Source organism: Engraulis encrasicolus, chromosome 16 (genome assembly GCF_034702125.1).
Source record: "Engraulis encrasicolus isolate BLACKSEA-1 chromosome 16, IST_EnEncr_1.0, whole genome shotgun sequence".
Taxonomy (NCBI): domain Eukaryota; kingdom Metazoa; phylum Chordata; class Actinopteri; order Clupeiformes; family Engraulidae; genus Engraulis; species Engraulis encrasicolus.
The window spans coordinates 25,344,279-25,371,905 of record NC_085872.1 but is presented as its reverse complement, the minus strand read 5'-3'; the positions used below and the strand labels follow the sequence as shown (position 1 = coordinate 25,371,905).

The following is a 27,627-nucleotide window of genomic DNA, read 5'->3' as shown; positions in this document are numbered from 1 at the left end:
ACCAAAATATTGTAAAAATGAAAAAGGTCGCACCATGCATAGGTTTCTTTATTACACAGATGCGTTTCGGCGTTCTGCCTTCCTCAGTGCGCGTCTGTGTAATAAAGAAACCTATGCATGGTGCGACCTTTTTTCATTTTTCAGTTAATCTTTTACTGCCCTGGAGTTCACAGGATGAAGCTAGACTGCTTAGGTCTGAGCCTAATTGTAAACTGCACAATGCCATTTTTTATTATTTAATATTCTATGATTCATGTTCATTTGGCTAAACAATGAGACAGAGAGAAAAAAATGTTTCGTCATAAAAAGGTGCTTTAATATAACATCATAGTTTGGAAGAAATCTGCCACAAACCATGAATCACTTCACCAAAAAAAAAAAAAAAACATACTGCAAACACAGCACAGAAAAACCCCTTCCCCATAGTTCATGACAGCACTCTGAACTTTGCTCTTTTTTGACTGCTCCACAGGCACATGCCATGAAGGTAAATACCCAGGATGCATGTGTGAGAAAACCCCGTCAGTATATAAAGAAAGCTCTCAATCATAAAAAACACCATCTTGAGGAACAGATAATAAATACTGTGGCTTTGAAGTCCCTGCATGGAGAGAACACCTGCATGTGAAGAACAGCTGAATTTTCTGAACAAAAAACAAAACAAAAATAAATAAGTGACAATGAACCAAAAGGTACTAAACAAAGTGCTTGCAATCATCAGATGGAAGAGAGCCAGTGTGAGGGAGATAGAGACCTGGCTGACACTCTCGTCATTGTCAGCAGCAGCATCAACAGCAGCAGCAGGAAAAGGATTGGGGCACGCAACACAGTCCAGTCCACCAGACCAGTGAAGTGGGGGAACAAATAACATCAACAGTGAAAACAGTAACCATCAAAAACAAATTAGAAGATATCTGATGCAGCATCACAGCCAGTGAAGTGGAAAACCCAGGACACCGAGTGAAAGAGAGAAACACTAGAGCTAGCCGTGAAAGCGCAAGAGGAGAAGGGGGTGGGGATAAGAGAATTGGTCTGTGATTACCAGTATGCCCAGCACAAGCAACCCCCTGCTCATCTCCTCTTAGGCACAACGGTGGATAAGGGACAGAACCAGAGAGCCAGACCAGCACTCAAGACTACACATAGAACCGCAAGTGAAATGGGCAGAGAAAACTTGAAGCCAAGTTTTACACCTAGCCAAGTGCTAAGCTGCAGTCAAGCACTCGCGTCTCCTCAGAAGGACCCAGCCTTCGTCACCTGGACCGACGCTGCTGCACTACTGCCCAGGGGCCTACCGTGAGGATGCTAGTTAAGTACTGTACAATAGCAGCGCTGGGCAGGGGCCACAAACACAATGAGTTTAAAATCAAGGAGAAAAAAATAAATAAAATCTGATTGGCTCAATACACAGTAGGCTCAAGGAAGTCGTTTCTTTTTTTAAAAAGAAATGGGAGAAAAGTAAAAGCACAATAAAGAAATGAAAAACATTAGATGCAGATTGAAACATTTAACGGTACACATTAGTGGTGGTGGTGCTGGAGAGCCATGTTGTAATGGTTACCACTTAGTGTTGAAACCCTACACCGGTGCCCAGGTCGTTTATCCCAAAGCCTTTGAAATCAAGTCCACAGAATGTCAAAAATATTAAAATCCAACTCTAAAAAAATATACACGAGATCTCAAGTATGAAACAGTTTGGATATTGCGTTCCCGGGGAACTCGGCCTATGAACACCAGCTGAAACTTCCCAAGGACTAAAAGAGAGTCCTTTCCAACATGGAGTCTTTGTTAACGCGGAGATGGTCGCCTGAGAAAGCATCATCTGTGTCACCGGCCATTGGCACTGCACATCTCATATTTTGCCTCTCAACCTCAACTCATGTCAACTTAGCTGTTTTTTTCCCTTTTAAAAGAGGTCTTTTAAAAACAGCCACAATAAATTGTGTAAGAACACCAAACATGAAACCGAACTCTTTGCACATGTTAAGGACTAAGGATAATAACAGACAAAATCGTATGTATAACAATAAAATCACCTCTATATAAATGGCACAAGCTAGAGCAAACAAAAGGAGAAACCTAGGCTACAATGGAGAACATACAGCTTGCTTATAAATGGTTTATACATAAAGATCTTGGGCTTCAATAACAGTGTTGTGTGAATATAAAGATCCTGACCCATCTCCATTTTTAAAGCATATCTTTAGTTTAAAAGATTAGAGTTCTCTGTAAATATGCCATGTACAAAAAATGTATCTTTTTCTTACCATAAAAATGACATTCAAAAAAGGCACTTGGCTTTAATAAGAAGAGAAATCATGCCCGTCAGTCCTTTACAAACCTTTGTAGACTGCATAGCGACAATACAAGGACCAGGACTTTCAATACAAACTTAGGACTTCCTCTTTTCCCAGAGAAGAAACAGGTGGGTGTTGCTATTTTTTTTTCTTTCATTTCTATAATATTTTTGGTTATTAATAAGCACTTGAGAAAATAAGAGAATCTCTTGTTTCATACTGAAAAGGAGTCTGTGTCTGGAGGTGTTCGCTGCAGACGGGTGTAAATGCACGTGAAAGCGCAACTGTAAGAGAGCCACAGTAGCCACGGTCATGGCCACCTTAAGTTAAGTTGGGGTGTGTGTTTGTTTGTGTGCGAGTGTGTATGCAGATACACACCACACAGCATACGTTTTGTCAAGACAGCAGACCACGGTAATAGTGCTTTTTCGTCGGAGGGTGGCTTGGCCCATCCCGGGCCCCACTCTCAGGGGTCTCCACCACGGAGCTCAGGCTGGTATAGCTCAGGCCCAGAGGCTACCTCCCTCTCCAGTTCTCCAGCACTGCGTACACGTCCTCCTCCTTACTCAGTCCCTCAAAGAAAGGCAGCAATTCCAGCAGCTCCATATCTTCCATGTCATCGAACCACGACCGCACTGGCACCTGCAACGAAAAAAAGGAATCCAGAGAAAGGTCATATAAATGTTTGGAGCACAAAAAGCTGCATTGTTGCTTCAATTGAAAGCGTGCAGACTGGGTGACTTCAGACAATGGAGCAGGATCCCGCAGAGAATAGGCAGCATTACAAACCCAGGGTTGCCGCACTGATTGTGCCAACTCAAGTCACAAAATACTGATACCATAACACCATGCCCTGTGTAATCTTATGTCAGGCAAGGTCGAGGAACCCACCGCATTTTCAGGATGGAAGATGTAGGAGGCGGGGGAGTTGTCCACAATGATGACGTTTCGGAGCTCCCTGCCCAGGCGGCTGAGGTCTTTGACATAGTTGCCCCGGTGGAAAAAACAGGACTCTCGGAACAGGCGCGCCCTGAATACGCCCCACTGGTCCAACAGGTCGGCGACAGGATCCGCGTACTGCACACAGGACAGAGGAAAGCGTCAGGGGGTCAAAGGCAGAACAAGGACGCTACGGCAAGAAAATAGGACATTCTGCTTTTTACCAGAACAGGCAAGGAGCACAGACAAGTCATTTTGTCACAGTTTGGCAGAATGAAAATAGTACCTCATTAGAGCGAGTTGGGTACTGTAGAAGTAACCAACTTGCAAAAAAACGGATTCTTGCTGCCCTGAAATGCAGCAGTTTTGGTTGTGTATGAAGTGTGCAAGTCAAAACCCTACATGAAACTAAAACTAGCAACCACAAAACTGACAAGCCTACCAAATATGATGGCATAATGCCTACCCGGCCTAATATCTAGAGAGGACAAGAAACAATATTGGCAACAAGAATGGCACTACAAGACTACAGGCTCACAGGACTAATCTAATACCTAATACAACTACCACAGCAGTCTAACCAGAGCTCTGGGCTACACTAGCAAAGCACAGGACACATCAGCTTTAAGTGTGTCATCGTTACCATGGAAACACTTACCCACAGCAACTAAAGACATTGGCACGCAGAAAAACAGAAGGAAGGAGAGATTAGGCTCGCAAACCCACGAGAGAGAGAGAGAGAGAGAGAGAGAGAGAGAGAGAGAGAGAGAGAGAGAGAGAGAGCGAGAGAGAGAGAGAGAGAAAGAGAAAGAGAGAATCCCTGCCATGCAAACCAGCTGCTAAAACGGAGACATTTTATTGCCGATGAGATTAATTCATTCCATCAGTCCTTTTACGGTTTTATGTCCAAGCTTGATGGATGATGGTGCTGGTTTGGGTGTGTGAAGTGTCAGGCTGTTGTCAAACCTTGGCTAGACTTGCGGTGAAGAGCACACACTCAAACATCTCCCCCATCTTCTGCAGGAACTCGTCTACGTGAGGTCTCTTCAGCACATACACCTATGAAGCAAAGACAGGGAGGCATTGCGCAGCGTAAACCTTCGACACTATGTCACTAATGACACACAAAACCATCATTGCATCAACACATTGATCATTTATAGTGACAAGGCAGGAGAGTATCAGAGAGAGTAGAGTATCATTTATTGATCACGGGGGGAAATTAAGGAGGGTTTAAGTATTTGCCTTGGGGCACCATTGGGAGTGCCTCCTTGCATGGGTGTTGTTAACTTTGTGAAGCACATTGAGTTGCACCTGTGTATGAAATGCGCTATATAAATAAACTTGCCTTGCCTTGCCTTGGGTGAGGCATAAATGCAATTTCCTTGTGTGCACTTGTGTGCCGTGGAGTGCTGTGTCACAATGACAATGGGAGTTGGAGTCCCAGGTGGGCTTTCACTTTCATTTGTCCACTATGGACAGCAAGACATTGAAAAGGAAAACGTGAGCCCACATTGCCACGAAGAGGAGAAGCCAAAGCCCAGTGCAAGTAATCAGGAATAGGCCACCCAAGATACACACAGCCTATCCTGGATTACTTGAACCAGGTCAAGGCTCATATACAGGCGCAGATGTTCAGTCCATTGGCCAAGGGAGACCAATACAAGGAAATCGTCAGCAGGCAGCTGTAGTCAGTAGGGGTTGCAGACCAGGACCTGGCAGGGGACACGGACCTAGCCAGGCCGTGCCCTCCTAGTGACGCAACACCTTCAGCGCTGCTTCTAGGCAGGCCAGGAGCAATACAAATATCGTTTCTGAGCTCTAGAAAAATCGGAAACTCTTCTCACATTGTCGGGAAGCAAACAACCAGTAACAAATCTAGGGAGGCGGGTCAACCATGCCGTTAATTGTTAAATGTTAATTGTCATGCTCTTGGTCAGACCAAGTCTCGAAGAGATTTGAGAAATAATCTCTTGATGATAATCAGGCCAACACAGAGACCTGCCCATCAATGCTCTGGAGAACACAATGGAATCTCTACAAACACATGGCATCTCTCCCCCCTGTCCCCACGTTACCTGATGCACAGTGCCATCAATCTCCACCGGAACAATGAAATCTGCATTGCTGATGGGCTGCAATGCAAGAGAAACAAGACCAGGATGGCATTAGAGATAGTAGATTGATAGTAGATAGAGATAGCAAGTGCTCACTGTAAGCATCAGTCAGTACAACACTGTAAAATTGAATTAGAAATTTGGAATGTCACACCTGTATCTGTATCTGAAATATGGTGTTAATATAACAGTGAAGTAACAGGGATGAACAAGCATGAGCACTACATGAGTGTGTAAAATGTGTTTGTACTTGAGGCGGTTCAGTTGCCGCTGGCTGTGCTGTAGTACAGCAAATCGACAGCAGGGGGCACCGTTGTCCATCATACGACGACAGTCTTTCAAATACAACCCATCAAATTGGAAACTTGGAGCCTCATGCATGAACTTATTCCCTCAAATGTCACACCTCTAGTTATAGCCTACAGTTAAAACTATGCCGTTCTTACCCAGTTAAGCACGCTCTTGCAGCCGCACAGCCTGATAGCCATTAGTTCTATCTGCCCCCTCCGCGTGCCATTACATTATAAGTGGCAAAGAAGGATTATGACACATTCTAGAGGCTCAGGAATGACATGTGACATGCGATTGTGATACGTAATCGACAGCTGGCAGTGACACGTGATCAGCTGTTTCTTTCTTCAACCAAGAAAAAAAAAAAAACATTCTTTCCCACACCCTCTTTTCACCCCCAACCCCATAAAGGGAAGAAGTAATTTCAGTCACTATGCTCCCATCCACCCATCCACCCATCCATCCATCTATCCACCCATCCTCCCGCTGGCCCTATCCATCTCCTCCCATCTCCTGTGCTGTCCATCCCTGCTGCTTCTGGGCCAGTGGATGTGGCCTGACTGCCCAGTCACGCTGGATGGAACCAGGCACACTGAGCGGAGGACTCTGATAGAAATGGGTCATGGAGCGCCCGCCCTGTCATCCGTGAACCACAGCCTCTGCTGCTGCTGCTGCTGCTGCTGCTGCTGTGCAAGGCAGGGCACTGTGCCGAAGTGTGTGTGTGTGTGTGTGTGTGTGTGTGTGTGTGTGTGTGTGTGTGTGTGTGTGTGTGTGTGGACTACAATGGGGTAGCGGCGCGCTACAATGTTGGAGGTGCCAATCAATGCAAAAAGTTACCTTAAATGAGCTGTGTACCAGGGTCTCGTCCAGGTCAATCACTACACACTTCCTGCCATAGTCATTTATGTTGACCTCTGGGAGGAGGTATGGGGCTGGAGTCTGAGAGGTGGAGAGAGAAAGAGAGCGCGAGAGAGAGAGAAAGTGAGAAAGAGAGTGTACGAGAGAGAGAGAGAGAGAGTGCACATGCGAGAGAGAGAGAGCGAGCAAGAGAGAGATATGGGGCAGGAGGGATGAGGAAGTAAAGAGTCAAATAAGTGCAGCAATATGAAAATTGAAAGATGCAACAATGACACCATGGTGGTATTATTATGAAAGGGTTACTGTACACTTTCATGTAAAGCAGGCCTAATGTTGATTTTGTTGTCAATTGTCAAATTAGCGTTGGGCATGGTAGACCAGATTATCAAGCTTGTATAGGGTAGGCACAGGCAGACAAGATCACACATCATTGAGTGTTAGGCACACAAGAGCACAATTCTGTAATACAGTGTAGTTTTCCTCTTCACCTCATCAACAGTGTATTACGCTACATACAATGCCCTCCATAATTATTGGCACCCCTGGTTGAGATGTGTTAAAAGCCTTAAAATAAATTCAGTGTTTATTGCAGAAGAATACTGCCACACTGAAAACTGTAGGAAAATGTAGCCTTCAACTCAAATGAATTGTAAGAAAATAAAAAAATCCCTGACTAAAAAATAATTATTTTTCATTAAATCACCTGTTCCACAATTATTGGCACCCTTAACAATTCCCAGGAAATAAATATAATTGAAGCATTTCTGTCATTTCTACAGTAGTTTACAAAGTTTACCAGAGTATGTAGGAACATTTAATTAGTAATTCATCACTTCCTGTTTCCCTGGGGTATAAATATGACGTGACACCGAGGCCATTTCTCTTATCCACTCTTAAACATGGGAAAGACAAAGGAACACAGCATACAAGTGAGGCAGATGTGCGTCGACCTTCACAGGTCAGGCAGAGGCTACAAGAAGATTGCCACTCAACTGCAGCTGCCCATGTCCACTGTGAGAGGAATAATTAAGAAGTTCAAAACAACTGGAACAGTGGTAAACAAGCCTGGACGAGGACCCAAGTTTATTTTGCCACCACGCACAGTGAGGAGGATGGTAAGAGAAATCAAAAGATCTCCAAAGCTCACTGTTACAGAATTACAACAAATGGTAGCATCCTGGGGTCACAAAGTCTCCAAATCAACCATCAGGCGCTGTCTACACGCCAACAAGCTGTTTGGGAGGCATGCACGGAGAAAACCTTTCCTCACTCACAATCATAAACGCAAGCGTCTGGAGTTCGCCAAGCGGTATTGGGGCTTCAACTGGGACCGTGTGCTTTGGTCAGATGAGACCAAGATTGAGCTTTTTGGCAACAAACACTCTAAGTGGGTCTGGCGTACCACGAAAGATGCGCATGCTGAAAAGCACCTCATACCCACTGTGAAGTATGGGGGTGGGTCAGTGATGCTGTGGGGCTGTTTCGCTTCCAAAGGCCCTGGGAACCTTGTTAGGGTGCATGGCATCATGAATGCTTTGAAATACCAGGACATTTTAAATCAAAATCTGTTGCCCTCTGCCCGAAAGCTGAAGCTGGGTCGTCACTGGGTCTTTCAGCAAGACAATGACCCTAAACATATGGCCAAATCTACACAGAAATGGTTCACCAAACCAACACACAAAATGGACACAAAATCAAGCTCCTCCCATGGCCATCTCAGTCCCCTGACCTCAACCCCATTGAGAACCTGTGGGGTGAGCTGAAGAGGAGAGTACAGAGGAGAGGACCCAGGTCTCTGGATGATTTAGAGAGATTCTGCAAAGAGGAATGGCTGAAGATCCCTCTTTCTGTCTTTTCCCATCTTGTGAAACATTATAGGAGAAGATTATGTGCTGTTTTGTTGGCAAAAGGGGGTTGTACAAAATATTAACACCAGGGGTGCTAATAATTGTGACACACATTATTTGATGTCAAATAATTATTTCTTTATGTGGGATTTTTTCCCCACTGAATAAATGCACTTGTATTGAAGGTTGGATTTTTCTCTTTTTTTCCATTAAGGTCCCATATTATTTAGAAAAAAATAATAATAATTGGAAGCTAAAAAACACATCTCAACCAGGGGTGCCAATAATTATGGAGGGCACTGTATATGCCAACCTATCTGTAAAAAAAGAAAAGAAAAAAAAAGCAGGCCAGGACACGTTACAGCGCTGCCCCCATTTCCTGATCAGTAGGCTATTCAATGGAGTTCATATATGCACTGATTACTAGGTGTGTCACTGATTTTGAGCCCCATCACAATAAATAATTTGGGGCCCCAAAAGATTGACTGTACTGATTTTTTTTCTGATCAACGCCAGTACTTACGGATATTGGCATTAATGGGGAAAAAACATGCCTCACTGAGCTGTTGGAAATGCTCAAAATTGATTTGCGTTAAGGTCGGCATACATGAGGCCTACAGTACCATGGCACCTTGAACTGTAAAAGAAAGACAGACACCAGCTAACAGTTTCACTTGCTTCCTGTTCAGATTAATTGGCTAAATTATCCAGTGTTCATAATCCCCTGCGACTAAGTGGATCAACTGGGCTCAGCTCTGAGGAAGGAGGCTGACTTAAGGCTAGTCAACACAAAGGCCAACCAAAGAGTTTAACAGGTCAAGATTAAAAACCCCTTTTACCAACACACTTCAGATCACTTCTAGGGTTTTCAATACCACTCCCAGATTGCTTACTGTAAAGCTGCGCTTGTCATACTTGAGAATGCAGATCATTGCATGCATGGCCTCTCCCACCCACCCACCCACCAGTTAAGAGATTTTTTTTCTTTCCTTTAACAACATAAAAAAGTCCAGAGGGCTCCCAATTCCTGAAGCCCACGCCTCCCAGGCCCCTTATGCACTCTTTATAAGTGCAGGGCACTCCTCTCCTCTGGCTGGACTCTGCACGTACTCCGCGCCCCAAGCACAGGAGAGGCCGACGGAATACTTTTATCCAGCTCAGGTTACCCTGGCCAGAGCTGGCAACTGAGCCAAAGTATGCAGTCCAAAAACGTGTAAGATACACTAGAGATACAGTGGTTTTTACTTTTCTTCTCTTTCTTTCTTTTCTTTAATGAGCCAAACTTTCCCCACACTAGTACAACAACCATTTACAAATTGGGGAAAATGTGAACTCAATACAGTTATTTTAGATTCATTCAAATAGATCAGCTCCTGAAAAAGAGCTCTTGCACATGCATACAGGAAGCATGCAAAAAAGGAAAAGAAAAAACAGGCGATACATACACTGGGGATAGAGATGACCTCAACCTGGTCACACTGGGGCACAGGCAAGATGGAGACAGTGGAGAGAGAGGTAACACAAGGACAGACAGAGAGACAGACCGGGAGACAGGGAGGGAGGGTGGGTGGGAGGGAGACAGAGAGACGGGGGAGGGAGACAGAGAGACAGGAAGACAGACAGGGAAGAGAGGGTGGGAGACAGGGAAGAGAGGGTGGGAGACAGAGAGACGGGGGAGGGAGACAGAGAGACAGAAAGACAGACAGGGAAGAGAGGGTGGGAGACAGAGAGACGGGGGAGGGAGACAAAGAGACAGAAAGACAGACAGGGAAGAGAGGGTGGGAGACAGAGAGAGAGAGAGAGAGAGAGAGACGGAGTAGATGAGAAGCACATCGAGTGTGGAAACACAAAAAAAGAACATACATTTGACTGGGGAAAAACAACATGGCGTGACGTCAATCTGAACACGTGTGCAATATAATGATTGGGAAGCGCCGCCATGTGTTGTCTGTGCTCTTCAGCAGAACACTCTGCAGAGTGAGGATCTGAGGAGGGGCAATATCACTTGGGTCAACACACACACTCTGGCTGCTCAAGGTCACCAGTGGAGCTGTGTGTGTGTGTGTGTGTGTGTGTGTGTGTGTGTGTGTGTGTGTGTGTGTGTGTGTGTGTGTGTGTGTGTGTGTGTGTGTGTGTGTGTGTGTGTGTGTGTATGAGCATGTAGAGCTAGAGGAAGAAAGAGTGGCAGAGAGAGAGAGAGAGAGAGAGAGAGAGAGAGAGAGAGAGAGAGAGAGAGAGAGAGAGAGAGAGAGAGAGAGAGAGAGCGAGAGAGACAGAGACAGAGACAGAGACAGAGAAAGAGAAAGAGAAAGAGAGAGAGAGAGAGAGAGAGAGAGAGACAGAGAAAGAGAGAGAGAGAGAGAGAGAGAGAGAGAGAGAGAGAGAGAGAGCGCGCATGTGTGTCTGTGTGTTGGTGCAGGGACGTGTGTTTGTGTTGAAGAGGAAGAGGGTCTCCTGATTGCTTACCTTGGGTGGAGCGCCGTTCTCCTCCACGGGTGGGGGCAGCACGCTGGTGTTGTTGTTGGTGGCCGGTGGGTCCACATTGTAGCTCCTGAAGCAGCACAAGAGCGAGCTGAAGATGCTGCGGCTCCTCTGTTTCTTTAAGCTGCTGTTGGACAGCGAGACTGTGGAGAGGGAGGAGGAGAGCAGGGGATGGGGGACAGGACAGGACAGGGATGAAGAAAACAGAGAGACGAGTTTAGGATGGAAAACAGAAACATGAAGAAACGTCACTTCAAACCACATTAGGAGAACGAGCCTGCGATTCCTCCAGCTTCAGATTGACATTCACAGTGGGATGACTGAAGTTAATTGCTGTTTAAGTCAATCTGAGTATTGTTTTGGCTGCTGCGAGTTGTGTCGTATGAGCACAGGCAACATTAATAATGGGAGGGTGAAATAATATTTAGCGGCCTGGTGAGCAATAAACTACAGGATAGACCACCAGCATGGTGCTAAAAACTTCATATTTTTGACAACACCAGAGCTGTTTGTAATGGCACCACTCTCGGTCTGGGTAGCATATGGTCAGCGATGTTATGGTGGGATCTTGTGGGACTGCTGAACTGACAGTGAGGGACCTCTTCTCCCTCATATTTCAATGGCCTTTCTTCAGAGCCCAACATACATCCCAGAGTTCTAAAGCTACCGGTGATGTCAGCGGCAGGGTGGGCTGGGTGTGGGGACATTAAATTAAGAAAAACGGAGACAAGAGAAAGCAATGAAATCCCCCACCTCCCTTTTCCCTACGCAATCCCCATTAAGGCTGCCCAATCCCCCCCCTGCCCTTCACCCATTGGCTGCCAACTGCACCTCCATTTTAAGCGCCTGCTAATATTTTCCCTCTTTCCCTCTGTGTGGCGTCTGGGTGAGTGCGGTGGCATGCACGGAGTGACTGGGAGGAGGAAGGGTGGACTGGGGGGGAGGGAAGAACGGAACGAGGGAAGAGAGGAACGAGGAAAGAGGGAGGTGCAAGGCAACGTGACAGCCTATGAGAGTGTGGCATTCCTCTCCCGCCCCCTCCAGACAAAGCAGAGGGCCTACCTTGCAGTCGTGTATGTGTATATGCGCAAACACACACACATGTGCAGAACCAAAGACCACAAGCACATTCCACAATTAAACACACACACACACACACACACACACACACACACACACACACACACACACACACACACACACACACACACACACACACACACTCACACTCACACACACTCACACACACTCACACACACAACCAAAAACCACATGCACATACCACGATTAAAAACACACACACACACACACAAACAAACAGAGAAAGAAACAGAGACGTGCCTCCTGTCAAAACACTACCACATGAGCATTCCTATCGGTTAAAAGGGCAGTGTGGTGCAAGCTAATGTGGAGCCATTTTTTTACCCTCCTACTCAACAACAATGGGTGCATTCCAATATGCACACTCCTTGTGCTTGTGGCCTCGCGTTTTGCTGATGCCCTTAAAAAATTAAGTTTCCCCGCTAGCTACAACAGTTTTTGGGGGACTGTTCTTCATTCACCATCCCGATTGCAAATGAGAAAATTACATTAGAATTGAGCTTTTGCAAGATATTTAATTCATTTTCTGATGTCAGTGATGTCATCATGAGGTCATAAGCAGGCAAGTGAGCAAGGGAGGACGGAAGTTTGCATATTGGAATCCACCTAATGTCAACAAGGACTGAAAGATTAAACATAATTAAAGGAAGTGCTTTTCAGCATCAACCATTTTCATTGGCCTAATTTCTCTTCCTCTAGCCATTCTACAAGGATTACAAAATAGGTTTTTCTATTTCTAAGATATGACTTCAAAAATGGGAGGGGCACTTCAAATTAGGGATGGCACAAACCGCACCGAAAACCGAAACCGTACAATTCACACACATGCTGAACCGAACCGTGCAATCCATCGCAAACCACAATTCATGTACTGCCCAGAAAAATATGTAAAACAGAGATTCTAGGAGTATCTTATCCAGTCTCTCTGATTAAAACATTAGCGTATAAGACCAAATCAGAGGATGACACAATTAAAATCACACCATTTTCACATTATAAGCCTATACAAACCATATGTAAGATATTTAGTGATTAGTCCGATTCTATTAGCCAGTGCACCATTTATCATGAACTAAAAAAAAAGAACCGTAGAGAACCGAAAACCGTGACCTTGACACCGTGATATGAACCGAACCGTGAATTTTGTGAACCGTACCACCCCTACTTCAAATGGAACAATTACTCTGCAAAATACAGTACGTCCAACATAGTACAATGTGTCACAGTGCAGTGTATTTTTTTACAGTTCCGATTAGGCCTATGGCACGATGAATGAACTCTGATGAATGTCCTGCTCCTCAAAACATCTTATTCCACCACATGAGTTGCATCACAGTGGGGCAGACTCAGTTTATGAAATGCAAAGGAAAGAATACTCCCCTTTGGTCTGTGCTCCCCCTTCCCTCTCCACACACATTCCCCTCGTTTATTCTCTCCATTGCCTTTTTCTGTTCTTTAAGCTCATTCCTTGTTTACATCTCCAGATCTCCTCCTCTTCTTATTCTCAAACCTTTCTCATTCGTTTTTGTCTCTCCCATCACTGTGTGGATGGCCATCCCAGTTAGATGAACCCAAAAGGAAATCTCTGAGGTTTTCAAGCTTAATGTGATGCAGGAGTACCAAGAGGATGAGCAGTGCCCTGATGTTTACACAAAGACTGAAGTTCAATGGCAGATCAATTTCTTTTTAAAATCCATCCAACAGTAAGCACTCCCAAGGCCTTGCTGCCAGACAAAGCAGTTGAATTGACAGAAACTATTTTGGAATGCCAAGTGTTCTATGTGCTTTGATGCCATCTGACCAGTTTCCAAGTCGTCGTAGCATTATGTTGATGCCAGAGCCCGTCTCGGATTCTACAGAGAAATTATGCATTAAGACATCGTCGAATTTACTCTAGGAAAGAACGTTGCACTGCCCAAGTGCCTGTAGCACGCCACATGCAGTTGTTTGGTTCACTCACTCCTCATACCTCACCATAAAAAAAGTAGCCTTACTTACAAAATAAGCTGTTGGTGTTTAAACTCAGAGTAGCCAGTTTTGAATTACATTAGGCAAAACTTCGGTTTAAGGTTCACTAAGGGGCACGGCACACATTGTGCTCTCAATGGTTAAGCCAACAACTGTTTGGAATATTTTCTCTCCCCAGCGACTTCCCTGCTCTGCAGTTAAGACAACACTGGAGGTCTTCAAACAGAGGAGTTGATAAATCACAGCTCTTGGCTCAGAGCGAGCTGGAGGCACAGCAGGGGTACCTGCCTGCGGGGAGGACCAGCAATGACAAGAGACAGGTGCACTGCGCTCACAGACACTCACTCATTTTAAAATCGACCAGACAAAGATAGACTGGGGCCAATCCGGAGGTGTCGACATACGGGTCAAAGGTCAAAAGAGTGCCTTTACATCACGAACACCCCCAAAGTCAGTTTTTAAGCTATTTAAAAATTAAAAAAAAAACGGATCCAGAAATATCTCCAGAGCCTAATAGCGCGGGAGATATTTTTTCCCTGCTTTTCTTTTTTTCCACACAGCATCAAATCCAGTATGGACTGGCTAATTTGGGGATGTGTGTTTATTTCAGCCTTTAAGCACCACCTCTGGATGCCAGAAAGCCTGACCCAGACTGGTGGGTGGGGTGTTGCCTCTTGACACATCACACATAATTGTCTCCTTGTGTAAAACACAAGCACTTCTGAGAGTCCTCTCGTCTCGCCTGCCGCCCCTGTCCTGAGCAAAATATCAGCCAGGGCCAGGGCTTTGAACCGGTTCAAGGAACGAAAACGAAAACCGGGAACTTTTTGTATTTTACAGGGAACAGAAACGAAACCGGAAACGTTATTATTTTTTATGTTCTGGAACAGGAACACTTATTTAAAAATAATGGTAACCGGTTAATACCGGTTAATACCGTTCCTCAAACAAACAAAAAAAGTAATTATTTTCCTGCGCATGTTACCATGACGGCTGAGGTTCACGTCCTGTGTGACATCAAACATTCTCTGACTGAATGGAGAGAGAGCTGTGGACTACAAAGTCTCCACTCCACATCTTAAATAAGAGAAACCACTGTCATACAAAAGGGCAAAGTTTCCATTGCATCATTGTAAGACATTGCAGAAAAGCACGTGTAAAGCGCACCAACATGTGTTCGACGTTATTGGGCATCCATGGCAGCTTTAAATATGCACAAACTCACAATGTCCATCATAGCGCTCCCCGTGACCCAAGTCAACGTGGAGTGTGCATTTTCATCATTGAGGTTTATTCTCCGCTTCTCCTCTTAGGTCGTCCCTAAATGACAAAATTGTGGAGGATATTCTTTTCATCTGCTTGAATAAACAGTTTGGAATGTAGGCTGACTCATTTGCACTTCCGTCTTTCTTGGTTAATTAACGTCATTTAGGCCTATGGGAGTAATCAGCTGACAGGAACGAAATTAACTGTTCCGGGAACAGTATTTTTCTGTTCTAACCGGTTCGGGAACGTCAATTTATTGGTGGAACGCATAACCGGAAACGTTATAATTCCGTTTCTGTTCGGAACGGAACGCTTGGGAAAAAATAACGGTTCAAAGCCCTGGCCAGGGCCGCACCAATGGGTCATCCAACAGTCAGAAGGCGAGAGTTTCATCAGAGCGTCACCATGGGAAAAGTGTAACAGAAAAACACAATGCCAAGTGCTGGCAATGAAACAGCTCCTCTAAGCCCTTAGAGGGTGCTCTGTTTTGTTTGTTTGTTTCTGTCGTTCGACATTGTGTGGAGGAGGGCTATTTCAGGCACCTCAATCACAACACAAACATGAGCTACAGCCAGGGAGAAAGCGAGAGAGACAGACCGCGAAAGCGAGAGAGCAGCTCAAGAGTGAGCAGAGGGGCTGGGCAGACAGGTCTCATGCTCCCCCCCCTTCGCATACTACAACAGGCTTGAGTCATTTTTGGAGCAGTAAGTAAGTGAGCCGCCTTGTAAGAGGAGCCCATTGAGCCTCACCCTGACCTCATGCTCCCTGGCACCAGATGGGTTATCCTCTGTGCACTCGAAGTGGGAGACGGCTTTTAATAGCCCTCCCTCTTTAAAACGGCCACCGGCCGCCAACCAATTATGCCCCAAACTAGGGCTGGGACGATTCATCGACTAATCGACTATAAAAATTAGACTTATCGTTTCATTTAATTCAATGCTTTTTTACTTACTTTACTAATGCTTTATTACTTTATTGAAACCTAAAATTGCCCAGCACGTATGAAATGGACGTTGTATCTCGGAGTAAATAAGCTACTATCATGATTTAAAGCTCATTGTGAGCTCAGGGACCTAATTTTAACGGTTTCTTTCTTTTTTCCCAATTTCCTTCAAAATGTAAGTGCTACAGTACTTAAAAAATAATCGTTTGACTCGTCTACTATTCTAAAAAAAATTGTTGATAGATTAATCGGGAGAAAAATAATCGTTTAGGACAGCCCTACCCCAAACGCGCCGGAGCCAGCCATGGCCACGAGAGGAACGGCTGAAAAGTCTGACTGACTGACCGGAGTGCTGGACTGATTCTATGGAGAAACAGATTGCGGCTGACACAATAAGGTCATACGGCAAGAGAGTGTGTGAAAGTGGCAGCGACACAGTTGGTACGGGCACTTGCAGGAGTAACAGCAGAGCAGATGTCCTGGGACCAAATCTTAACACATGGCAAGCTCAATGTTTGTCCACACACAAACACACAACCACAAACATTCAAACACACACACCTGTGTAACAAGGCGAGATTGCCTGAAAATTCTGCATCTGTTCAATTGTTCCAGTCCTTGTTAGCTATGGCAGGCAGCAACACACCAAGCTGTCAATTAGGGGTGTAACGGTACACAAAAATCACGGTTCAGTACGTACCTCGGTTTTTGGGGTCACGGTTCGGTACATTTTCGGTACAGTATATGGGAATTTTGGGAAGACCATTTTCTTCCTCAGCACATTGTTAATTTCACCAAGATATTGTCAAAATACAAACGAAAAAAAGGAAATACATTCAACCTGCTACTTTGGGTCGGAGATTTCATCAGTGTAAGAAATAGAACTTTCTCCTCAAGGTTTCACAAAGAACAAGCCCCTACACCTGTTTTTTCTTGCATTCTCTCTTAGGGTTCTGCACGAGCCTCTGCATGTAGTAGCATCATAATGTAAAAACATGAACAGAGTAGCCTTTTACTCAACCTTTCGGTACTCGGTACAGCACTGTTCGATTCGGTACAGTTCGATTCGGTACAGGTCTTTTCGGTACGGTACGTTGGTTCGGTTCGATATCGTTACACCCCTACTGTCAATGCATGCACTGCACACGGCTTCCCAAGAGATGATCTTAATCACATCAAATATAAATGAGGCTCTGAAACCATCCTGGTCAGCCGTGGCACAGCACAGCACAGCACAGCACAGCACTAGCGGGCAAAAGGGGGGGCTGGGTGTGGGTTGAACGTGCCCTCCAATGTTTCAGTGGTAATCAGAGAGGGGATCTCCATTATGACACACTGTCCCTGTTTTAATGGTCATGTCTAAAACGGCCCTGTGGGACGAAAAGCACTGGGGTGACTCATCCATCACAAACAAGCATGGAGCAACACGCTTTATCTGTGTCTCTCTCGCTCGCTCACACACTTGCACGCACGCGCGCACGCGCACACACACACACACACACACATATATACACACACGCGCGCACACACACACACACACACGCGCACGCACATGCGCACGCACATGCACACACGTCGCCAACAGCACAACCCTCTGTTAGATAGGGCTGCACGATTATGGAAAAAATCATAATCACGATTATTTTGGTCAAAATCGTAATCACGATTATTTTGGTCAAAATCGTAATCACGATTATTACCGGTAATCACGATTATTGTTTTTTTGCAGATTTTTTTGAAAATTATAACAAGATGAAATATAACCAAGAAAGAATTATATACGGGATGAGCAAAATAAAATGAATTGTAATAATTATGTAAAGGCAATAGCATGAAACTTAGGTGGACAGATTTCTGGCCAGAGACACCAGCCTGTCAGTATGTTCTGGCTTCAAGGACGCTCTCAAAGGTAGGTCACTTTTGCCACGATTAAAATCACGACTTCGATTTCACGAGTTTATCACGATTTTTTATTATTTTCGATGAATTGTGCAGCCCTGCTAGACTAAACCATCAGTGTGTGCAGAGACAGAGATGGACCCAGACCTGTGCCAGCTGTGTGAGGGAAGGGCAGGACAGGAATAGGTCGATGCATAGTGTAACGGAGGCTAACTAGCACAGAGTTGGCGTGGAACGTTGGTAAACCTCCCTCCGATAGCCTCATGAAGTCTCGTGCCGTTGGGCCGAGAGACTAGTCTCTTGGCCCAGCGGTATCGTACTGTGTCTCCCATTGCCGAACCGTTGTAGTTGACGAGGTCGCACGTTCGATCCCCGAGGGGGGTGAACAGGTGCAAGATGACCTCCGTCACAGTGGTGCCGCTGACCCGGGATGGGAATGAGGTNTAAGGGGGAGAGTGTAACGGAGGCTAACTAGGACACAGATCCCATGATCTTGTACGTTATGAGTCATCCTCGCCATACTGTCTTTCAGATCGAAACGATTGTGTAGAACTAAAGGCAGTATGGGAGTTCCCAGGCTACCGAGAGACTAGTCTCTTGGCCCAGCGGTATCGTACTGTGTCTCCCATTGCCGAACCGTTGTAGTTGACGAGGTCGCACGTTCGATCCCCGAGGGGGGTGAACAGGTGCAAGATGACCTCCGTCACAATAGCACCGCTGCTGCCGCTGCTTTTGCTACTTGCGCCTCAACAGAAAACCATGGGAATATTAAAGGGGTATGCCACTATTTTGGGGCTTAATACAGTTAAGTCGCTATGCTAGTGAAAGTCAATGGATCACGGATCCATTGACTTTCACTAGCTTAGCGACATATTCCCTCTTTTAACTTGTCTTAAAGCAAAGCAACACTTAGCTTAACGTGAAAAATAAGACACTTAACCACCTTTATAAACCCCAGCCAACGATTTTAGCTGTATTAAGCCCCAAAATAGTGGCATACTCCTTTAAAATACCAGGCAAACAAGCAGAAGATAAAAAGAGAAGTCAACCCAGCACTCAGGTGTATCACAAGCAGTCCAAAAGTGGTGCTCTCGGGGTAGGGAAATATACAATCAGAAAAGCAACAGGTCCCTGGCACTCAGGAGTATATCACCAGAAAAAGGGGGTAAATTAAAAAAGCCTTTATTAAGACTGTCTTTGGTTTGCCCTGATGAAAACATGTTGGCATTCTAATTTCAATTGTGAGAGTAGCCAACCACATTTAATAAAGGCTTCTTGATTTACTCCCTTCTTCGTGGTGATATACTACCGAATGCCTGAAACAAGCAGAAGTGAACACTTTGTATTTTCTTATTGTGATGCCCACCTTAGGAACAGTACTCCTTTGATGCATTGCTGTGCTGATTAGGCTGTACGGTCTTATTTTGTTGTTTGTTTGTAAAATAGGTTTTGCTCAGATTGGTCAAAATATGAGAAGAAAGGTCTAGCCACACAACCAGGGACATGTAGCTAAAAACTACACCCTATACAGCAGTTGACCTACTGGGAATTAGTGCCACCTCAGTGTCAGTAAGTTAAAACAAAGAAAGATGTTATGTATTGGTGGCAGAATCGAGCAGTTCAACAAAAGGCTTTGCAGCCCTGAGATTTTAATTGCAACTCCAATTGCAAACACACCCTTCCAACGGTGACTATCTGACCAACAAACTCAGACTGGGTCAAAGCTTATGGCACACCTGGGTTACTTTACACGCACGCACGTAAGCACTCAATGATGCAATGTCCCTAATGGCATCTGCAATCACATCAAATCTATCCGGCCAGGTAGACAGGGGGCCCATAGTTTGTCCTGCTGTCAAGGAGGGAAACCCAAGAGGACTCTGGGTCAGGGTTTACCAAATCAACAGGGCTGCTCTTACCAGCGCTGAGTGGAAATAATGTGTACACATAGTCATGTTTGCACATAGGCTTGTTCAGGTCAAAACAACTACACAGACGCACAGGTGGGAGCCCATGGAATTCAATCAACCACACTTTTAGTATGACATTTTTATATTCATAGAATAAATAGTACAGTAATTACTTTCTTTTTCCATTTTTGAGTGGGAAGCACTATGAAAAGTCTGGTGTTCAGAGTTCACTGCTAAACTGATTCATGACATAATTCTTCGTATCTAATGATTAAGCTTTTTCAATTCATTACTCAGCACATACAATACAAAATTGACTTATTCCACTACTTCCGTTGATGTCAGTTTCATAAATAACAGGTGCTCTTTAAATGCTGTCTTTAAATACTGTAGTTTGGGAACAACACCTGCTTAATGATGGCTGGCGATTTTAGGATGTTCGATTCTTTGTAGCTTTGTACAACACACTTATCACACAGCCAGGGGGTATGGCTGACAACAGTGCAGGGATGTTGTATCAAAGCCAATGCTCTCACAATGACACGGTCAGAGAGAAAGACTGCCTCGTGCCAAGAACTGCTGATCAGGCAGACTGATTTTTCCTGTATCAATCAGATGAGCATCTGCAGCTACAGGAAAACCCACACAGCCGCCCACACACACACACGCAAGCACGCACGCACGCAGGCAGGTCAAAGGGTGAGGCCTGGAAGTGTTCCGTCAGCAAGGCGGACATCCTTAGCAGAGCTAGTGTTCCTTTCATGCACACCAATAGAACACTCCAAGTCTGAATGACAACAGGAATTTCTGTGCCCTTTTGAAGCAAAAGAATACTAAAATGCATAAATCTTTAAAGGCCCCTTTTCTTTATTCTGTATTACAGCCAACTGGTTTATAAATGAGACGGATGGTGATGATCGGAGGGATAATTCCTGCTCCTATCTTGGTGTTTTACTCAGAGTGACATAGCAGCTGTGTTGAGGATCCTGGCATTTGAGGGCAGCACAACACTTTTTACAGCTCTAGAAATAGCTTGAGTAGACATTATAAAGAGTGTGCGGACATAATACCTTTAGAGTACACTTTTAGACGATGTGGGTTCTTGGCAAAGGCACAAAAAACTACAAACTACAAAAAACTTGGCTGTGGTTTCTTCTTTGAACATCATTAGGAAGAGAGATGCTGCACGCCTTGACAGACTGGTGAGGAAGGCGGGGTCAGTGGTGGGCATGGAGCTGCAGTCACTCACCTCAACAGCTGAGAGCAGAACACTGAGCAGACTGGACTCTATTATGGACAATCAGCATCACCCCCTTAACGCCACCTTCACTAACCAACTGAGTCTGTTCAGTCACAGACTCCGTGCTTTCACCTGCAGGACAGACAGGCTAAGGAGGTCCTTTGTCCCTTGGGCCATTCAACTGTTTAACAGTATACAGAAGGACACTAAGAAGGACATCATTATTGGGGATTGGACTGCCTGAGATGCCAGAGCTGGCCCAGATCTGGAACCTCTTCATATGTGTGTGTGTCTGTGTGTCTGTGTTTGTTTTTATGTAGCTACTTGACACCTGAATTTCCCCCTGGGGATCAATAAAGTTTCTCTACTCTACTCTACTCTACTCATGTCCATTAACACTGGTTTCTTTTATTGTTAACCAGCTATGCAGTATAGCCATGTCACCTACACAAAACAAAATAATTTGCCTTGTAACTATTCTTCAGGATTTTCTAGTCTACAGGTGATTGCCTCAATCTGATCAATGTTGTTTAAGTTAGCCCCTCACTCACACAGCATTATCTGCACAGTGGAATACATAAACATCACACCTTCAAAACATTTAAAAATAACAGAAGAATTTACTAAAGGCAAAAACATATACTGAATAATTATTTAAAAGAATTTTAAAAACAAAGACAGGTGAGCAGAACGGCAGGTGTTATGCTCTTGAAGAGCTATAACTTAAAGGAGGCACAGAGTCAGCTCATTTCTTTTACCTTCATAGAGCCAGCGGTACAACACCAAGCACATAATCAACGAAAACCAAAAACAAACAAGAAAAGGTTGGCAGAGCAAGCCCATGAGCTTTAAAGTCCCCTTAAGGCACACAGCTATGGGTGTTGAAGGGAAACCAAAGACACTCTTCTTAGTCTTTTGGTCACTGTTCTCCTGAAATGAGGGACGTCATTCCATTAAAATTACATTACACTTAGCTGTCGCTTATAAAGGGTATTGGTTACAGTCCCTAAAGCAGTATGGAGTTAGGTGCCTTGCTCTAGGGCACCTCAGCCATGGAGTATGGTAGGGAGTGGAAGGGCGGGATTTGAACCTGCAACCCCCTGATATATAAAGCTATAAACCACGGCTGCCCCATAAACAACGACTGCCAGGTTTATAGAGAGGGAACAGGTCCAACCTCTCCTCTAATCAGCAGCAATCAACGCCAGCACACCTGTAAACATAACTTACATGTTCACATTGGCAGCAAATAGAAGAACCAAATGGAGAGATGACGCCTCTTGTGGTGTGCCACCAGGCCACACATACTGCCTGCCATATATAACCTAAAGACCAAAGACTAGAGCTAAATAGCGCGATCAGGCCGACTGAGAACCGCGCTGGAGCCCGTTCCCGCATCTAATCGCGAATTGGCCGTCGTGTTCACGACACAGATTTTGGCGTTCGCGAACCGGAAAGTTGGTTTGCAATGCGAACCGCAAAATACTAGGTTTTTCTCTGCGAACCGTGACGACGGCGTGCCCGTCAGCAGGTTCATCCGGGTAACGCAGTCACGTGCGGGAAAAGTTCAGAGCCCGGTATGAACACGGGCGGTTCGCAGATAAGCACTTTAGTGCTGAATGTAACTGGTGCGGGCACCGGCTCCAGCTCCGTTCTGGTCGGCCTGAAAGCCCTATAAGTGGAAAACACAGTTCAGTTTCTCTGCTGTGGTGTGGCTATTACGAACAAATTATCATCAAACAATGTAGCTTTGAAAGCAGTGCTAAAGCAACTCACTGCCTTTTCTGGGGCTTAATATTCCCTGCAGGTTAACGTTTCACATCGCAAATTGGTACCATTGTCTGTGTTTAATAGTTCATACCCTTCAGTTCTTACAGTCCAAATAGCCAGTCAAAAAACTCTTAAACCAGTGAAGAAGTGACACAAGTAAACAAGTAAATGAGTGAAATTCTTTCCAACAGAAAGAATTGAAAGTCAAGTCTGGTAATCTGACATTTAAGACAGACTTCAGCAAGAACTGTAGTAGGCCTAGACAGTTAGTAGTTGGTAGGAGTCTGAGTTTACGAAGAAGTCGATTCTCATCCAAGTGGCCAGGGATGGCATCCTCAAGAATTCTGATCTGTTTGACTACTGTCAAGGACTACTGAAACAGGTGGACGGTGCTGGTTGTTACTCCTTTAGCTTACAATAAGATAAGCTACCACAGAGAAACTAAACCACAGGTAAATTTAATGAGCTTCATTAGCTTCGCGTTTAGCTGTTAAGATGTTAAGATCAGGTTAACTGCAACAGACAGGGATTTTAGAAATCTTGGCAAGTCATCCTGCACACCTCAGCCAAGTTAAGTCAGCAAGGATTTCTGACCCTACCCTGAGACAAGAGTTAAGCTAAGGTAGTTGTAAGCCCAGGTACTCTGTTGCCCAAGCAAAGGTTCTCTTTGAACTCAGGAAGTTTACAAGAACTACAGAAAGTTTCATTGGCATCAAAGTGCCTTGGTATAAGCCTGGTATAAGTCAATGCAGGCTTTGCGTGCCGCTTGTAATGCATTACCATAATGAATAAGTAACTGACATTTCACAATTCAAGTTATAACAAATCAATGAAATGTTTGCTCAGAAAATAGGCCTAATGCATTGCTAAACAGCAAAATCCCCCAACAAAATCGTTTAGGCCTAGTAGTTTTGTAGTTTCATATGTCCCATCCGAGTATTAAGTAAAGTGTGTGTTTATTTCTTTTTTTTTTAAATGAACCCCTACAAAGGAAGTATCAGAAGTTGGGGATTTTGGCCTTCACTCATGCTTAAGGTGGAACATGTAACTTAGGTGCTGTTTCCACGTAGCCGGATATTTTTATATGTGGATATTTTTTTCTCCTGGTTGCATTGGTTTTGCATTGGTTTTGGCCTTCCGTTTCCACGTAGCAGACATTTAAAATCCAGGTATAAAAAACAGGAGAAAAAATATCCTCTTAAGGGGGCTGAAACGCATTTGTTACAATGGAGGATTTATTTTTATCCCAATGTTGCGTTTACACCTCAACAGGAGAAAAAAATACCCTGCTAAAAAAATATCCTGCTTCGTGGAAACAGCACCTTAGTTGGGACCAAAGAACGTGGATTGGATAAGAACTATCACTCAATGGAAAATGCATTGGCCATGGTGTAGCACGGGGGTGTGGCCTGAGGACACGAGTGGATGGAAAAGCAGAGATTAGGCTCGTACGTGACGACGCAGTAAGATTTTTGCTAGGCAGTGGGCATGCGCACTTTGCCAGTTTGATGCATTCTGGTTAGAATGCCTTGCAAAAACCGTCGTCACGAACGAGCCCACTGTCTCTATGGGTTCTCAGTGTTTATCAACACGATGTTATGAGGAGGGGCAAGACACTGGCAGCCAACCACGTGAGCTAATTTTTTGACTGACAGCGGTTTCCAACAATCAGAGGTTGAGTTGCGCGCGGCTAGGTTCGCGCAGTCAGGTTATAAACAAAATTTAGAACCCATGTATTAATAGACGGAAAACTTTAGCAAGCGCCCATAGGAATGAACAAGTGCTGTTTGTTACGCTAATATGGCGCATGCTTGCACATATCCCACCTGTCCGGCAACAAGAGCCAATTGCTTGCTGAGCTGCGCTGTCATTTATCCAATCATCTCGCCGCCTCGACGAGCAACCGTTTTACGACTGCTCAAACCCAATCGGTATGCCCTCAGGATCTACGACACTAGCAGCGCAAAACTCAACCTCTCATTGTTCAACCGCTGTCGGACAAAAAAATTGCTCACACGGTTGGCTGCCAGTGTCTTGCCCTTCCTCACATCACCGTGTTTATAAACACGGTGAACCCATGTATTTGTACTCCGCAAAATCGGTCAAAAGAGGATATCCGGTTGTCGGTGTTCAGTGTGTAGCCAAATGAACTGCAGCTGTCGGTCAGCTGTAATTGTGGGGGCTAATTAAGGGCAGCTGACATTCACATTCTCCTGTGACTGTTCCACTCTCCAACCCTGGCAGTAGTGGCATTGCACTTTACCTTCATATCTCCAGTACTGACCGTAGAATAAATGCGATTCCCCTCATGGCCAAGCCATACTACGCTCTGATGACGTCAGTACACCCTCCTATCTCTAGTCTCCTTGGTAGTTAGTTACCATAGTCAGTGCTATGATCAAGGAACCAGAGGTGTGCACAACAAAAATTCAAACCATGAACAGAACTAGTGTCACATAATTATACAACTTGAGTTACATGTTTAAAAATATGGTGTATGTGTCTTATGACTGGAAAATTACACTTTTCATACATGAAAAGGGGGGATCTTCTCAATGGTCTGCCATTTTGAATGTCCAGAAAGGGACATTTTCAGCAGCAAAACTTAATATACTTTGGTCATACTAGTAAATATTAGTTCATCATTATGCAGTAAATATTCATGAAAATATTTGGCCAATAGGCAGTACAGTTCCAATGAGCAACATAGTTGCAATAGGCCTACCTACTCTAGCCACAATCCCACACAGTGCACCTTACACGAAAGACCAACAATTATTACAGTAGTGGGCCCTATTCAGATCCATTAGTAACGATGTTTCTGATAATTCAAAGCAGAGAGTCAGATTATTTGCCACTGACTGGTATTTACGTGTTTCTTTGGCCAATTAATTTTTCTCTCTCTTTTTCTCATCAATCCTATCCGCCTAATCTCTACTTCCAACTTGACAGATGTTCTCTGGCGAATCACTTCCTAAACAATTTAAAAGTGAACAATATATGGCGCAATGTGCATCTTGTGCAGCCACATTGGAAATTTGAAGAGTAGCCTACAAAAATGTTTTGAACGCGGATCAGCCAATCATAATAAAGGGTTAGAGCTGTCCGTTTCACTACAGTACAAAACAGTCATGACAGTCACAGTTCTTACAACGATTGCCCTGGACGCAAATCATGAACGATTTTTTAAAAATTATTTAAAGTAAACATTTGCAAAATTAACACAATTTCACCCATCTCTGCCATTTATTAATTACACGTTATGGACATAATGCCTTGCCGACAATAATAACAACAAGCTCTGGTAACGTGCGATGAGACCCATCCATAGTAGTTGTTAAGTCAAAGGGAATATTGTAGCGTACAAAATACTGCAAGAACTTTAATTGTAAGGAAAAACTATTGCTGTTATCCTTTTCAAAGATTTCTGTGTCACCAGGAGGGCACTCGACGTGCTATCAGGTAAAAAGCCGTCAAGCTACGGTATTAGTTTGGCATGCAGTTCTGTTGGCAGTCAAAACATGGCGATCTGAGATAGCTTTGTGGAGAAAAATCAACTCTCTCTGAACCTTAAGTTTTCTATATGATATCACAATTTACGGCGCATGTGTCAATCTAGATAATAAACATTGATCACGATTTTCTTACCCTTTTCTTGAGTTGACGATAATATCTCCTCCTCCTTTGGGTTGGTAACCTGCGTAATTATGGACGTGTTGTCCATGGAAACAAGAGGTCAATCCGTAGTGGTTTTCTTCTTTTCTGTTTGAGCTGTAAGCAAGATAACTTGCAAGTCCGGCTGAAATAACCTTGTTTGGAGTGATGGTGGATGTACTCCTATGTCTCACGATAATGGTTGTTATCAATGGCAGCTAGCCAGCTAGCTAGCCAGAAAACTATCAGCAGCTAACACGCAGTTGGCTAGCTCCTACTGTTAGCGCTTCTTGTTAGCTAGTTCACGAGACACTACAGCTGCAGCGTTGTGCTCGCATTGAATCCGTCACTGCGCAGCATAAATGAGGCGAAGCGCATTACGCTTAATATTTACACAAAATGCATAAATAAAGCAAACAAATGACGCATCTCGTGCAAAACAAATTCTAAACAGATTGCTAACATCTGCTAACTCCCCTTTGCATCTAAACCGTGCACGTTAGCTAGAACCATACGTCTACTCAGCCAGGTTGGCAAACAAACTACAGAGATTAATAGTCAGAATAAATCATGGAGTTGCTCTTTCCCGAGGCTTTGTTTACAGTCCAGCAATATCTGAGATTCAGCATGAATGATGTCCGGCCTCTAAAGACTACTACACAGATTTTTAATCTGTGCTCCCTGTCCAACATGGAGGCTTTCAGTGTTTAATATTCGCGAGAGAGATTTGAAGTAGCTAGTGGTGCTGGAGAAGGAGGCGGTTTCTAGGAACCCCGTACCCTCCCCTTTTATTAAACACAAAAACATTGTGCCTTTCCAACACTGTCATTGTGTTGCCACCTCAACTAGAACAACTTCTTTTCATCTCATCATAGGAATAATTGAAAACACTCAAAGTTACAACCATAATAACGGGGGAAATGTTATATTTCAATATACACGAAAGAAAGATTAATTTATAAATGCATCCATGCAAGCTCAATTAGGCCTATCCAGTCTACTAATGCAAAGGCGGAAACGTAGATGTGAATGTGAAAGACCCCAGA

General features: G+C 44.4%; 1 protein-coding gene across 2 annotated transcripts; it reads right to left on the bottom strand.

Moving 5' to 3' along the window:
- Window positions 1–292: 292 nt before the first annotated feature.
- On the bottom strand, window positions 293–27,304 carry ctdsplb (CTD (carboxy-terminal domain, RNA polymerase II, polypeptide A) small phosphatase-like b). 2 transcript variants are annotated; one of them, XM_063219096.1, is made up of 8 exons: window positions 26,576–27,304; window positions 10,816–10,973; window positions 9,795–9,827; window positions 6,482–6,583; window positions 5,315–5,371; window positions 4,203–4,295; window positions 3,189–3,374; window positions 293–2,939 (listed from the first exon to the last, which is right to left on the bottom strand). In XM_063219096.1, the coding sequence occupies exons 1-8, from the start codon at window positions 26,649–26,651 to the stop codon at window positions 2,814–2,816; spliced, it is 831 nt and encodes a 276-aa protein (XP_063075166.1). In that variant the 5' UTR covers window positions 26,652–27,304; the 3' UTR covers window positions 293–2,813. The 2 variants fall into 2 exon arrangements, with proteins under 2 accessions (XP_063075166.1, XP_063075167.1); XM_063219097.1 differs by lacking the exon at window positions 9,795–9,827.
- Between the last annotated feature and the right edge of the window lie 323 nt (window positions 27,305–27,627).